We start from the raw sequence: 13,500 nt of genomic DNA, 5'->3' as shown, positions 1-13,500 counted from the left end.
CAAAGTGGGGCATTTCAGCAGCACTCTTGGCGAGGATTCCAGGCGTCGCGTTGGGGAAGGGGGTTGAATACAGAAGGCGTGTCCTCTTTGACATGGCCACATGTCTGGTCATCTGATAGCAGGCCCCGTGGATGACACGAGGGAAACTGGAATCCACAGGTAACAGTTAAGTTGTGAATAATTCACTCATGGGGCAACAGAACTCCATATGCTCACCATGCACGTCCACCCCCCGTCTCAGGTCACACAGGTGAATCATTCAGGCTCCGCCCCCTGTCTCAGGTGTACCATTCAGGATCACTGCTGAGCAAAATGGTTGAAGGCCATGTGCATATAGATGCACAGATACACTTTCACCCCTGAGTTAACTGGTCAACATACTGTACACCAGAACAAGAGTTAACTGGTCAACATACTGTACACATACTGTACACATACTGTACAACATACTGGTCAACATACTGTACACCAGAACAACATACTGTACACCAGAACAAGGTCAACATACTGTACACCAGAACAAGAGTTAACTGGTCAACATACTGTACACCAGAACAAGAGTAGAAGAAGCCAATAAAAACAGTGACTATTTACACTATAGGTACAGTATTGTACATAAACATAGATCATCGTCATTATTTGACACTTTGACAAAAGATAACAATGATGTTTAGTGTGTTGGAATATCTCAAACAAGTTTCAATACCATGCGAGTTAATTTTCATATTGAAATGAGTGAAATGCATGTGGCTTTTCCTCAACAATGAAAAAGGAATCTTAATGTTAATCTTAACCTTTAACCAAGCTCTTGTCAGCCTTCACTTTCCTCTGCCGATGAAGGGGATCAAACAAGAGACAAAACGGTTTGGGAGTCATGGTGCCCTGGGAGGGAGGAGGGAGGGAGGGAGGGAAGGAGGGAGTGAGGGAGGGAGGGAGGGAGGGAGGGAAGGAGGGAGGGAGGGAAGGAGGGAAGGAGGGAGGGAAGGAGGGAGGGAGGGAGGGAGGGAAGGAGGGAGGGAGGGAGGGAGGGAAGGAGGGAAGGAGGGAGGGAAGGAGGGAGGGAGGGAGGGAGGGAGGGAGGGAGGGAAGGAGGGAGGGAGGGAGGGAGGGAGGGAGGGAGGGAGGGAGGGAGGGAGGGAGGGAAGGAGGGAGGGAGGGAGGGAGGGAGGGAGGGAAGGAGGGAGGGAGGGAGGGAGGGAGGGAGGGAGGGAGGGAAGGAGGGAGGCAGAAGTAAAAGATCTGTTCAACACAGAGAAGTACTGAGCTCCGGCTCATAAACATCCCTAACGGGACTGAGCCAGACATCCTAAATTGATGCTCATCTTGGGAACAAAATAAAATAATAATCGTATAATAAATACAATTAAAATCCACTCCATAATGACACAGTAATTTTACACGATGTGTGTGATTTCAAATAGCCCACACAGAAGCCAGCGATTTGTCCCCCTTCCCACTTTAGAGTCCATTAGTGAAACACATTTAGGCTACTATGCTGCTGTAAAGGGATTTATTAAAGGACGATTTCACCAATGTTCAACATGTCTTTTTAATAATTGGTCCTCACTCATGCTCATTATATGGTACCATTTGTTTTACACGCGGCCTGTGTATATGAAGATAGGTTGAAAATGGTTGAAGTCGCTCTTTAAATACTTACCACCTATCTTTAAAAAAAAAGGCCAGGTTTCTTTATTCATTACAGAAGACAATGAAGCCTCAAATATGAAAATATTCATGGGATTAATTGTTGGTGGCAGGTCTTTTAGTCCATTGTCTTTCAGTGAAGGCCAGTTTTGTACCTTTGACATTTCTTTTGGAAGGTCAGAGCAGAGGATGCATATAAATGTATGTTGTAAACCTCTCCACATGTATAGTGCAAGCATGCACATGCATGTGTGTCACACATGAACAGATTGACAATTAACCAATTAAAAAGCAATTTGCACATTTCTTTTTGACACATCCACAGAGGATTTGGGGCTTTCTCTCTTGAGTGTGAATGAACAGAACAGAACTGTCAGAACTTTCTTGAACCAAAACAAAAGCTGAGCTACATGAAAATAGCCAAATCTACAAGCTCACAAGTCACAGCGTGTCACGCTGCACACAAAAGGCACACCGAAGAGAGACAGAATGATGAATATATGAAAATGGGGCAGTGAATATTTCAACTCACACTGATGCGTCATTCATACAGGTTAATGCCTTTTATGCCCTTGCACACAGTCTGATGTTATTTTTTTCATTTGTCAATCCGTTTTTTAACACGTCTGAAAACAGGAGGGATCGAAATGGGAGTGGATTCTGCTGACAAACACATTGTTCGTACCCCAGACAGACAGACAGACAGACAGACAGACAGACAGACAGACAGACAGACAGACACTGTTCGTACCCCAGACAGACAGACAGACACACTGTTCGTACCCCAGACAGACAGACAGACACACTGTTCGTACCCCAGACAGACAGACAGACAGACAGACACACTGTTCATACCCCAGACAGACAGACAGACAAACACACTGTTCGTACCCCAGACAGACAGACAGACACACTGTTCGTACCCCAGACAGACAGACAGACACACTGTTCATACCCCAGACAGACAGACAGACAGACAAACACACTGTTCGTACCCCAGACAGACAGACAGACACACTGTTCGTACCCCAGACAGACAGACAGACACACTGTTCATACCCCAGACAGACAGACAGACAAACACACTGTTCGTACCCCAGACAGACAGACACACTGTTCGTACCCCAGACAGACAGACAGACACACTGTTCGTACCCCAGACAGACAGACAGACACACTGTTCGTACCCCAGACAGACAGACAGACAGACACACTGTTCGTACCCCAGACAGACAGACAGACAGACACACATACACACACAGCGGTTAGGCAGATCCTTCTTGATCACATGACTATAGAGATAATTCCCCCCCCTTTTCCCCTCACTGTATATGTTTCTTTTCCCTTTTTACCTCTTTTATGATGAATTCATGATCTGTTCTGTTCTTTGACTATATAGAAGTGTCTATTTGTACGTCTCTAAATGTTTTGATGAATTGAACATGGTGGACCCTCTTGTAAACAAGTGTAATGCTTAATTGGGTCGTCCACTCACAGTTAACAGTCTTTGTATTGAGTTTGTGCTTGAAATGTACTGTAATTCTGCAAACTGTTAATAAATATTTCAATCAATCAATCAATCAATAATGTGTACCGATTTGCGTGATGTTTGGACAGAAACAATGTAGAGAAATAAAAGTTCTTAAGCCATTTCGACGTGGAAAGCCTATACATTGTTATATACCTTTCAATTCGGGAAAGCATCTGTGTAATTTTAGTTGTTACTATATTGTCACTGCCAGGCAGAAACCTTGTATCTCCAAGTGTCTTCTCTACTTCATCGTGCAAGAGTGTTGGACAAAAGTAGTGCAATATGCGAGGCATTGTGCGCCTGTAGATTGGCTATTTTCAATATTTTAAGTTGTTTTTTCCGTGAGGAAGAAGCCCAACAAACCCACGGTGAGGCCTTTAGGAGGGCCATTCAAGCCTCAAGCGGAGCCTGCGGCACCACCAAGGGCAAGGTGGAGCCTGCGGAACCATTGCGGCTCGAGAATCCACCATTCCTGAATAAAGTGCCTGGTGCTGGGAGTCTGGTGCAACGCACAGGGCCTGACCTGGTGAGAGCAGGAGTGGACCTGGTGAGACGTAGGAGGGGCCCGGACAGGAGTCAACCCACAGAGCCTAGTCCTTCCACGCGCCATAATGGTACCTCCCAGTCCCGGCAGAGTAGTTCAGGAGGAACGGATTGTGTGGCCCTGGTTATTCCCTAATGGGACTGATCGAGGGTAGCTACTGGGACGTAAGTCGGGACTTGATCACCCCGGCTGGGTCACCTGAGTGAGGGGTATGATGTTGGGAGACCCGAAACCCCGATGACCTTGGGATACATCACTGAGGATACGTCCCAGGTGCATCCATGCGATGTATTTTTGTTTTAAAATTATAACAAATAAAAAAGGTTTTGGACATACAAGGTTGATCGAGGGCGCTCTTATCATCATGAATCATCATACATCATCTCATTCCGGCCAATCACAATTTGCGTCCTCACCTTCGTCTTCGATGTTTGTGTTTACACGAACACTCAAAACTGGCCATTCATTGTCAATGGCATTCAATGTTTGTGTTAGGACAAACACTCAAAACTGGCCATTCATTGTCAATGGCATTCAATGTTTGTGTTAGGACAATGTTTGTGTTTACGCAAACCCTCAAAGCCGGACATAGGAGGGGGCTAGCGCCCCTCAAAATTTAAGTTTTTCAGAAAACGTATACCGTAGGTTAGGATTTAGGTGTTTTTTAAGAAGGGTCTAACTGTGTTAACTGAGTCTATACAGAAGCAGACACTCTGTATAGCACCTACTGTATGTCCTCCTTCCTGTTCTCCAGAAATTAATTCAGCAGGCACATGAATGTCTGTTTATAGTGTTCCTGCAACGCTGCCTCTCATCTAAAAAATGCAATATGGATTGTACTTTGGCAAGGTGAGGTGAGCCAATCTCCCCCAGTGGATGGGCGTATCCTCGATCTGCTTCTACTAAGCTTTTTAAAAGAATCTCATCATCTATTATCTCCCACCAGGTTTAAAACATAATCCTTTAATACACGCTGTGTCCTTAGAATATAGCTTAAATTGCAATTATTGTGAACTCCGAAGAAGAGAAAAAAGAGAAAAGGATTACTGCAAGGATTACATTCACAGTGTAAGAATGGGAGAGAGAGAGAGAGAGAAAGAGAGAGAGAGAGAGAGAGAGAAAGAGAGAGAGAGAGAGAGAGAGAGAGAGAGAGAGAGAGAGAGAGAGAGAGAGAGAGAGAGAGAGGGAGAGAGAGAGAGAGAGAGAGAGAGAGAGAGAGAGAGAGGGAGGTGGAGGTCAATGTGGTGTGTGAAGCAAAGCATTTTGGAACTTGCATTTCGGTGACCTTGGGGGAGGGAGGGGTTACACTGTGATAACCAGGGTGAAGACTCTAACATGCCTGAGTGTCCAGGCTAAAGTATTCAACCTTTGGTGAAGCTCATGGCAAGAGAACCTGTGTTTTCTTTTCTTGAACGTGTGCATATACCCAGTTTCTTGTGTCCAAAATTGTACCTCATATACCCTGTATCTGTTGAGTACTCTGAAATAAAGCACTAGTATTTAAGCCCATAAGGGTCAGGGGTCCAGGATTTCTAGCGGCATGCCCCTGCTTATTATAATGAAATTGTGTCTGTAATCAACTACGCTTGTCTACCAGATGTGCTGAAGTGCCAAAGAGTAGAATGTGTCCGAACATTAAAGGGATTGATACACACTACTAATGCTTCATTCATAGTCTCTTATAAGACAATTTCATGCCCAGAACTACCGCCAGACAATGCGTTTGCAAGATCAGTTATTGACTGTCTCCATAGGCATTTTCAACCTCTGCCCCAAATCTTTCACATCAGCCTGTTATAGCGACACCAAGAGGCACATTTTTGCAAAACACATTGTTTGATATAACCGACAGATTTTGTCCAAACATCACGAAAATTGGCACTCAATCCACACATTATATCTAGGCTATTAGTCATGTGATCAAGACGGATCTGTCCAATTTTGTAGTCCATTCTGATTCACATCTATAATGACTGAATTCAGATATTGCTGGCCCACAATAATCTACCTGAGAGTAGACATGTGCTCTTTTGCGACATGAGCACTTTTTCTAGTCTTGGGGCTCCATTTTCGTCACCGCTAAACCCCTTATCCCTAAACTTCTTTGCCTTTTTTTTTTTTTTTACTATTACTATACATCTTTTGAATAGTTAAAATGGCCAGTCTACAAGCTCACAACGTGTAGATTGGCTAGTTGAACTATTCAAAAATGTTTTTCAAAATAGTAAAAAAGGCAAATAAGTTTAGGGATAAGGGGTTTAGCGGTGACGAAAATGGAGCCCTTGGTGTGCGACACCATCAGAATTTCGCTATATCATGTCAAACACACTATATCAGGTCATAAGTATAAGTCAAGGCTGATAATTTTGATCTCTCTCCATTTTTAATACAGATGATATGAAACAAATGCAACAACCCTGTTTTTACACACGCTGCTTCAGGTGAGCACACTCCCCGGATTGGCGGCTAAAATGATCCTACTAGTAATGCCTGGGAAAAGGTGTTACGTTATTGTACACAATGTAGGTCACCTTAAGATAGTATGTAACAAGTAAATAACTGGATTACAGGCCAGTGACGCCTCATTTATACGTGGTTGTGCACGGGCGTCTCGTGCCGAAAACAGACAATCTACAAGCTCACACCTTATGGACTTGTAGATCTGCCATGTTGGCCCCAAGACACGATGCATACATATAAATCAGGCTTGACAATGAGTTTGCAGTGCAGCAGTCGGCTGCAGCACACAGAAAGGAGAAAGAATCTTCAAACGTCACATGCACCACAACCCCAAAATGGCAGACATATTAGATAATTGTCATATATTTTCAGAGACCTGCCATGTAAGATGTAAAAAGCCCAAAATAAAAAAAGGCTGTCAAATTGTTCGTGTCCTTGGTACAGCCTGGGGTTATCTCTAGAAAAGGTGTGTTGGAATGAGACCTAAATTAAAAAGGTGATGAAACTGCAAACCCTCCCAAAACACATCCAGAAACCATTCCCCTGACCTGACACCCATATAACCTCTTTAATTATTTTCAATATTTACACTGATGTACACAAAATACACTCCAAAAGAGATTTTTTTTTTCATTTTCTTCCCCCGCAGTTTCTCAACAATTATTATTTTGTCTTCTTTTTTTTTATCTTCTCATACATTCCGAGCCATCAGGAAAAAAACAAAACCCTTAAAAAAGGGAGGGACAAAAGAATGTTCACTTTGAGCGACAAGCATTAGTTTGTCTTGTGGTTTCTATTCCAGGGGGAGTGTGAGAGAAGGGTCGCGTGGTCAACGTGGGGTCACATGTCACATTTCAACACCAAAACGAAGTTAAAAAAACAAAAAAAAACATTTTTTTTTATTTGTTTTTGTTATTTTTTATCAATTCATTTTATTGATCAACAGGCAAGACGAGGGACAAGAAGCGAATAAAATAAAATAAAATAAAACAAAAACATGTAAGTATGATTGGGCAGGGCAGGGCAGGGCTATGATTGGGCAGGGCTATGATTGGGCAGGGCTATATTGGAGGTGGTTACTCTCTTATTTGTCTCATTGGTTCTTTTTTTATAACATTATCTTGGTTATTATTTCTTTACAAAAAACAGAGTGGAGCGCCATCATGTGGCGACATTGTTTCCTGATCGACTAACGCATGGGGGGGTCTGTTGATGACTGGAGAAGGCTTGCAGGATAGTAGAATGTATGTGCGTGTGCGTGCGTGCGTGCGTGCGTGCGTGCGTGCGTGCGTGCGTGCGTGCGTGCGTGCGTGCGTGTGTGTGTGTGTGTGTGTGCGTGCGTGCATGCGTGTGTGCGTGCGTGTGTGCGTGTGTGTGCGTGTGTGTGTGTGTGTGTGTGTCTTAAGTGTGCGTGTGTTATTGAATAGTGTGTGTGTACCATATACTGTATGTGTGCGTTTGTGCGAGGACAGCAAATACACTGTAAACCCCTCAGTGCTAATGTAACCATTATGGGTCCATTTGGTTCCATTTTGCCACTCAGAGTTTAATCTGCACTGAGGAGGATTTTACCGTGTACGTGCGTGTGTGTGAGTGACTGAGTGACATGCCTGCGTGTGTGTGTGTGCGTGTGTGTGTATGTGTGTGTGTGCATACGTGTGCGTGCGTGAGTGCGTGCGTGCGTGAGTGCGTGCGTGCGTGCGTGCGTGCGTGCGTGCGTGCGTGCGTGTGCGTGTGTGTGTTATAGGACGTTTCACGTCAGTTCCACAATCACTGTGAGGACAAGCGCCATCCAAGTCAGTCCGAGCATGTCCTTGCACGACGCTCCATCTGAAAGGGCCACAGGGAAAAGCCACCGTCAGGTAACGACACACATCACAGTCAGGTAACGACACACATCACAGTCAGGTAAAGACACACATCACGTGTTTCAACAATGACACCATTTGTAAATAACAATAAAACACAGCGTGCAAACCTCTTTGGTTTCTACTAAAGACATGTATGTGTTTGAATGTTTTCAGTACTTTTACTTCTACTCCTGCACTGCATCTCAGAGGCAAATATTGTACTTTCACAGTACAATTATTGAAAACCTTTAGATTTAGATTATTATTACAAAACATACCACTTCAACCCTACATTTCAGCCATTCGAAAATAGCCGATCCACAAGCTCACAGAGCTTGTGGATCTGCTATTTTCAAAAGACTTTTTTAGACAATGTATACGTTTGAAAACTTTTGAAATGGATCTGCATGATGAGTATTTACTTTTTTTACTTTAGGTATACTTTGCGAGACCGACACTTTAGTACTTTTACTCAAGTACATTTTTAATTCCAGACGTATAATTATACAGTAACACAGAGTATTTCTACATTGCAGTATTGATACTTTTACTTAAGTAAAACATGTGAATACCACTGTGGTCTCCCTACTCTTCCATTTGACGAGACCCTGTGGTCGGGTACGCCACCTGCTGGCGGATAAGTGGTATTTCCTGCATCTCAAACAGCAACAAACCCAAGTGTTCCGTCTTAGATCTTAGCTTATACATCTTACGGATTAATGCTTTTAAAAAAATCACACCCGTGTGAACTGAGTGGTGCAACTACACATTTATTGTTATAGTTACTGTACATTAGAACCAGGAAAGCATCTGTGTCATAAGTACTCTCTCCAATCTGATCTTTTGCCATATGCCTAACATCTGTTGAGGAATAACTATAGATTGATTATATAGAGATTGATTCACTCTGACGTGATATCTGTGATGTCAGTGACGTCACATACTCTAACCATAGCAACCATGCTCGTTTTTTTGGTTGCTAACCATAGCAACCATGCTCGTTTTTTTGGTACGAACAAACACGGGTACACGGGTACAAAGCCAGTTGTTGGAGTGGTTTGCACCACTCAAAAATAGAAAGAAAATGGCAAGTGGACGTTCATCCTGTTAAATGTAATAGCCGGTGGGGACTAGTTGCAAGGGGAAGGAAAGGGGGGTGGTGGTGGGGGGGGGGGGGGGGGGGGGTGCACATAGTCCACACACAAAAACCCAGTAAACCACCACGGCATAACCCCAGCCATCACTACTGGTCCCCAAGCAGCTGCGACTGAGCACTTAATGGCTCCGTGCCTTGCTCAAGGGCGTGCACTTTCTAGCAGTAGCCTAGTTGATGAGGAAGCTCTACAACCTCCACCGTGCAGCTGGTGCAGGGATGTAACCACATGGACCCTATAGAGCGTCGCAGTCCCTCCCCCCCTACCATGGACCAGGAAATGAATCCCAATGCATTTTTCCCATAGACATTTCTTAAAGTATTTATTTAAAGACGGTTACGCCGCGGACAAAGCCAACTCGAGTCGTGACAACTCATGACAACACAAACAATATTTTGGACCAAACAAATAATTACAAAGAAGAAAAACAACAAAAAGTGTTGTAACCTGCCGTTTTTTTCTTCTTTCTAATTATTTGTTCGGCCCAAAAAATTGTGTTTGTTGTCATGATTTGTCACGACTGGAGTTGGCTTTGTCCGCGGCGTAAACGTCTTTAAATAAATACTTTCTGAAATGTCTATGAGGAAAATGAACGGAGAATCATTTCCTGGTCCAGGGTAGGGGGCGGGACTGCGACGCTCTATAGCGTCACTATTCTGGGCAGGTCATCAGCTGTAGATTAGGCTTTTTCGGCAAAGATATTTAGTACCGTGTGACCAAAAGGAGGGGATCTAGTGTGACCTTGGGGTCTCCGGTCAACTTAAAGGACCACTTCACCACTTTTCAACTTCTCTTCCTATAATTGGTCCTAACTAATGTTCATGATAAAATACCACTATTTTTTCCTACTCAGTCTGTGTCTCATAGGAAGGCTGTGGGAAGTTCAGAAACCTGTCCACCAGTGACATCATCGATGGTGAATCCAAGCTAATAGAAACGGCAGGCTTTCTTTTCCTGAAAAGTTGCAATGCAAAAGTTGAAGCCATCGTTCTCACGATAATAAAAATCTAAATATATTTTAAAACAAATCTTGTTTTAAAAAAAATCTGCCTAATGATGATGTCACTGGTGGACGGGTGTCCGAACTGACCACAGCCCTCCTATGAGACACAGACTGAGTAGAAAAAATTGGGGTGTTTTATCATGAACATTAGTGAGGACCAATTATATGAAGAGATGTTGAAAAGTGGTGAAGTGGTCCTTTAAGTACAGACGGTTCAAGTGGTTAAGACCAAAAACACCACAAGGGGTTCCCGTCCTGAAAAACACCACAAGGGGTTCCCGTCCTGAAGGGAAAAACACCAAAAGGGGTTCCCGTCCTGAACACCCATAGGCCTACATATGACAGTGCACAGCAAAAAGTATCTTGATACAAATTTCAAATAGCCCACTGGGTAAGAAAAACAATATCATAATATACAAAATACTGGTCTGAGAAATGTATTTGAGATACAAATACGGATTTTGTATTTTGAAAATACATAAAAACTGATGTTGATTACTCAATTCATAGATCGATTGCCTCTGTCAGAATTTCTAAGAATAATTTGATCATACAAGCAGTGTTTTTCACTGCCTCTGTCTCTCTGCCTTGCGGTGCACGATGCCCAGTGCCGACGGCAGCAGAGCCCATAACCCCAGAGGACGGGATGGCCAGCTGAGACTGTGATTGAGACTGTGATTGAGACTGTGATTGAGACATTTCACAATGAAGGCCGCAACAAAGCCATTGCAGCCGGATAGCAATGGACGAGTCGTTTTTTTGAATAGAATCAAAATGTTGACAATGATGACGCGTGCTGATACGCTTAAAATCAGCAGTAGAAAAATAAACAATTGGCCCCTTGAGGGTCCAGAATGCGTAGTTTACTGGTTAGCTGCGGAACTGACTGACTGACAGGGGTGGTCTCCCCCACACACGCCATGGGAGGACCGGGCTGTTCAGCCATTAAGCGATCAGGCACGTGTGGGGCGACCTCTCGGGGCCATGTTCTACACTGATTTGACTTGCATGCAAGGCATGTCCGCGCCTCGCCTTGCGATCCGCGCCTCTACGCTGACCTGATTCTGTCCTTGCTGTGGCACACCTGCTCCTGCGCTTTCCCGGTAGCATTTGCATATTCAAATTGCATCCCTGAGATAGGGCTACAGAGAATGGTAAGAAAAGAAGAAAAGAAAAAAAAAAATGAAAGAAAGAAAAATAGACGAGAAGGGGAGGGAAGGAGACAGAGAGAGCCAGAGTTAACGAGAGGAGTGTGAGAGAGAGAGGACAGACAGACAGACAGACAGACAGACAGACAGACAGACAGACAGACAGACAGACAGACAGACAGACAGACAGACAGACAGACAGACAGACAGACAGACAGACAGACAGACAGACAGACAGACAGACAGACAGACAGACAGACAGAGCTTCAAACCTCCTACAGAGAAGGAAATCATGGACCCACATTTTCACCAAATCTTTAGAAACTGGAATAATACCCGATGACCTTAAAATTGCCAAAGTAGTTCCTGTCTACAAATCTGGAGACCATAGTGTATTTAGTAACTACCGCCCTATTTCTGTTCTCCCATGTTTCTCAAAGATTCTGGAGAAATTAGTCTTTAACAGAATGATGGAACATCTGCAGGACCATAACATACTGTATGAACACCAATATGGATTTAGGAAAAATCATTCTACAGAAATGGCTATTCTTCAATCTTCAACCAATAATTCTAATCATGTTTTTTTTTGTTTTGTTGTTTTGTTCTTGTTTTATATACTGCAATTATGTCTTCTGGATATTCTATATCTCTTGTACAATGTTTCATTGTGATTTACATACTGTAGGTAGAGACCCCATAGGTAGAGCCCCTTGGGCTTTTTTGCCTCAGCCTAGCACTTTACCCTTCTTATATTTATATGTTCACTGTGTTGTTTTTGAGTGGTGTAAACCACTCCTACAACTGGCTTTGTTAGTCTGTGCAGAAAAAATGAGCATGGTTGCTATGTTCACCCTGTTCACCCGGGTGTGATTTCATTACGTCAGACATGATTTCATTACGTCAGACATGAAGACCTTACACCACTCAGTTCACACGGGTGTGATTATTTTTTATACTGTGCTGAATAAATAAATACAAAAATACAAATACAGACAGACAGACAGACAGACAGACAGACAGACAGACAGACAGACAGACAGACAGACAGACAGACAGACAGACAGACAGACAGACAGACAGACAGACAGAGGGGGCAGAATAGACACAGCCAGAGAGACAAAAGGACAGCGACAGAGAGACAGAGGCAGGGACTTGAAGACAGAGGACAGAGAACGATGGACAAGATTGATCAGAAGACAAAGATAGAATGCAAGAGAGAGAGAGAGAGACAGGGTTGGTGAAACGGGGACAGCAAAACAATGGCGAGATGGACAAGTGCATATCATCCCTGTAGATCATAAATCTTGTATCTTCGTAATTTATCTAGCAACGTAGCTAAAATAGCCTACAAGCTCACAATGCATTGCATTACTATTTTTGTTGAACATTTCCGAAAAAGTGAGGGGCGCTCTTATCAACATACTGCATCATACTGTCCATACATCATCACATTCCGGCTAATCACTTTTTATCCTCAAGTTCAGTCCAGCTAATCACATACAGTATACATTGCTCAGCCAATCAACTCAACAGACAAAGCTGAGCATAGGAGGGGCCTAAAAAAAGACAGATAACATAGAAAACATGCCCAAAATAGGGATGCCAGCTTGAAAGTGGTTACGTTTATCTGTGGGTATTATGAATATGTACGTATAATCTGGGAAAAGTATTAACAGTACACTATCTATCTACTCTACAGTATGGAATGCAGGTCATGTTTTCCTTTTCCTTAAAAGTAGTGGTTTTGGACAAAGGTACTACAGCGACGATATGCAATCAACATCACAGCTCACGTGATTCCTCCCTGGTAAGTGCAGTACAGAAAGAGAGACAAGAGAACAGACCACAGGGACAAACAAGAAATGGAGTAAGATCCAGAGAGAGAGAGAGAGAGAGACTGAGACTTCTGTGGGGACAGGTGGCTGTCACATCCCTCTGCGGCTTCCGCTGACAATCCCTCAGTTTTACATACGATAATCTGAGCAACCACAAATAAGCCACCGCAAGCAGCGCGTATGAAACACGCCTAATCTCACACTGCACCACGACTGACAGGAGCGCCGATTCGTTACCCGAGGGAAGGTTTGACGCACAGATCCCTGCACCCCCACCCCCCGCATCCCCCCCTCAGTACGTCATCACTGGCGCTTCATCCCCACA

General features: G+C 43.7%; 1 protein-coding gene across 5 annotated transcripts in view; it reads right to left on the bottom strand.

The window, feature by feature from the left end:
- Window positions 1-7,128: 7,128 nt before the first annotated feature.
- Window positions 7,129-13,500, bottom strand: part of igsf21a (immunoglobin superfamily, member 21a) — a 486,169-nt gene continuing 479,797 nt past the window's right edge. For 4 of the 5 annotated variants that reach the window (XM_079510219.1, XM_079510215.1, XM_079510216.1 and 1 more), the window contains one exon: window positions 7,129-8,012. In XM_079510219.1, coding sequence (XP_079366345.1) covers window positions 7,936-8,012 — 77 coding nt within the window. In that variant the 3' untranslated portion in view covers window positions 7,129-7,935. The remainder of the gene's footprint in view (window positions 8,013-13,500) is intronic. The other variant, XM_079510217.1, reaches the window with a different exon arrangement.

This window comes from Electrona antarctica, assembly GCF_951216825.1.
Source record: "Electrona antarctica genome assembly, chromosome: 9".
Classification (NCBI taxonomy): domain Eukaryota; kingdom Metazoa; phylum Chordata; class Actinopteri; order Myctophiformes; family Myctophidae; genus Electrona; species Electrona antarctica.
This window is presented reverse-complemented; position numbering and strand designations above follow the sequence as displayed.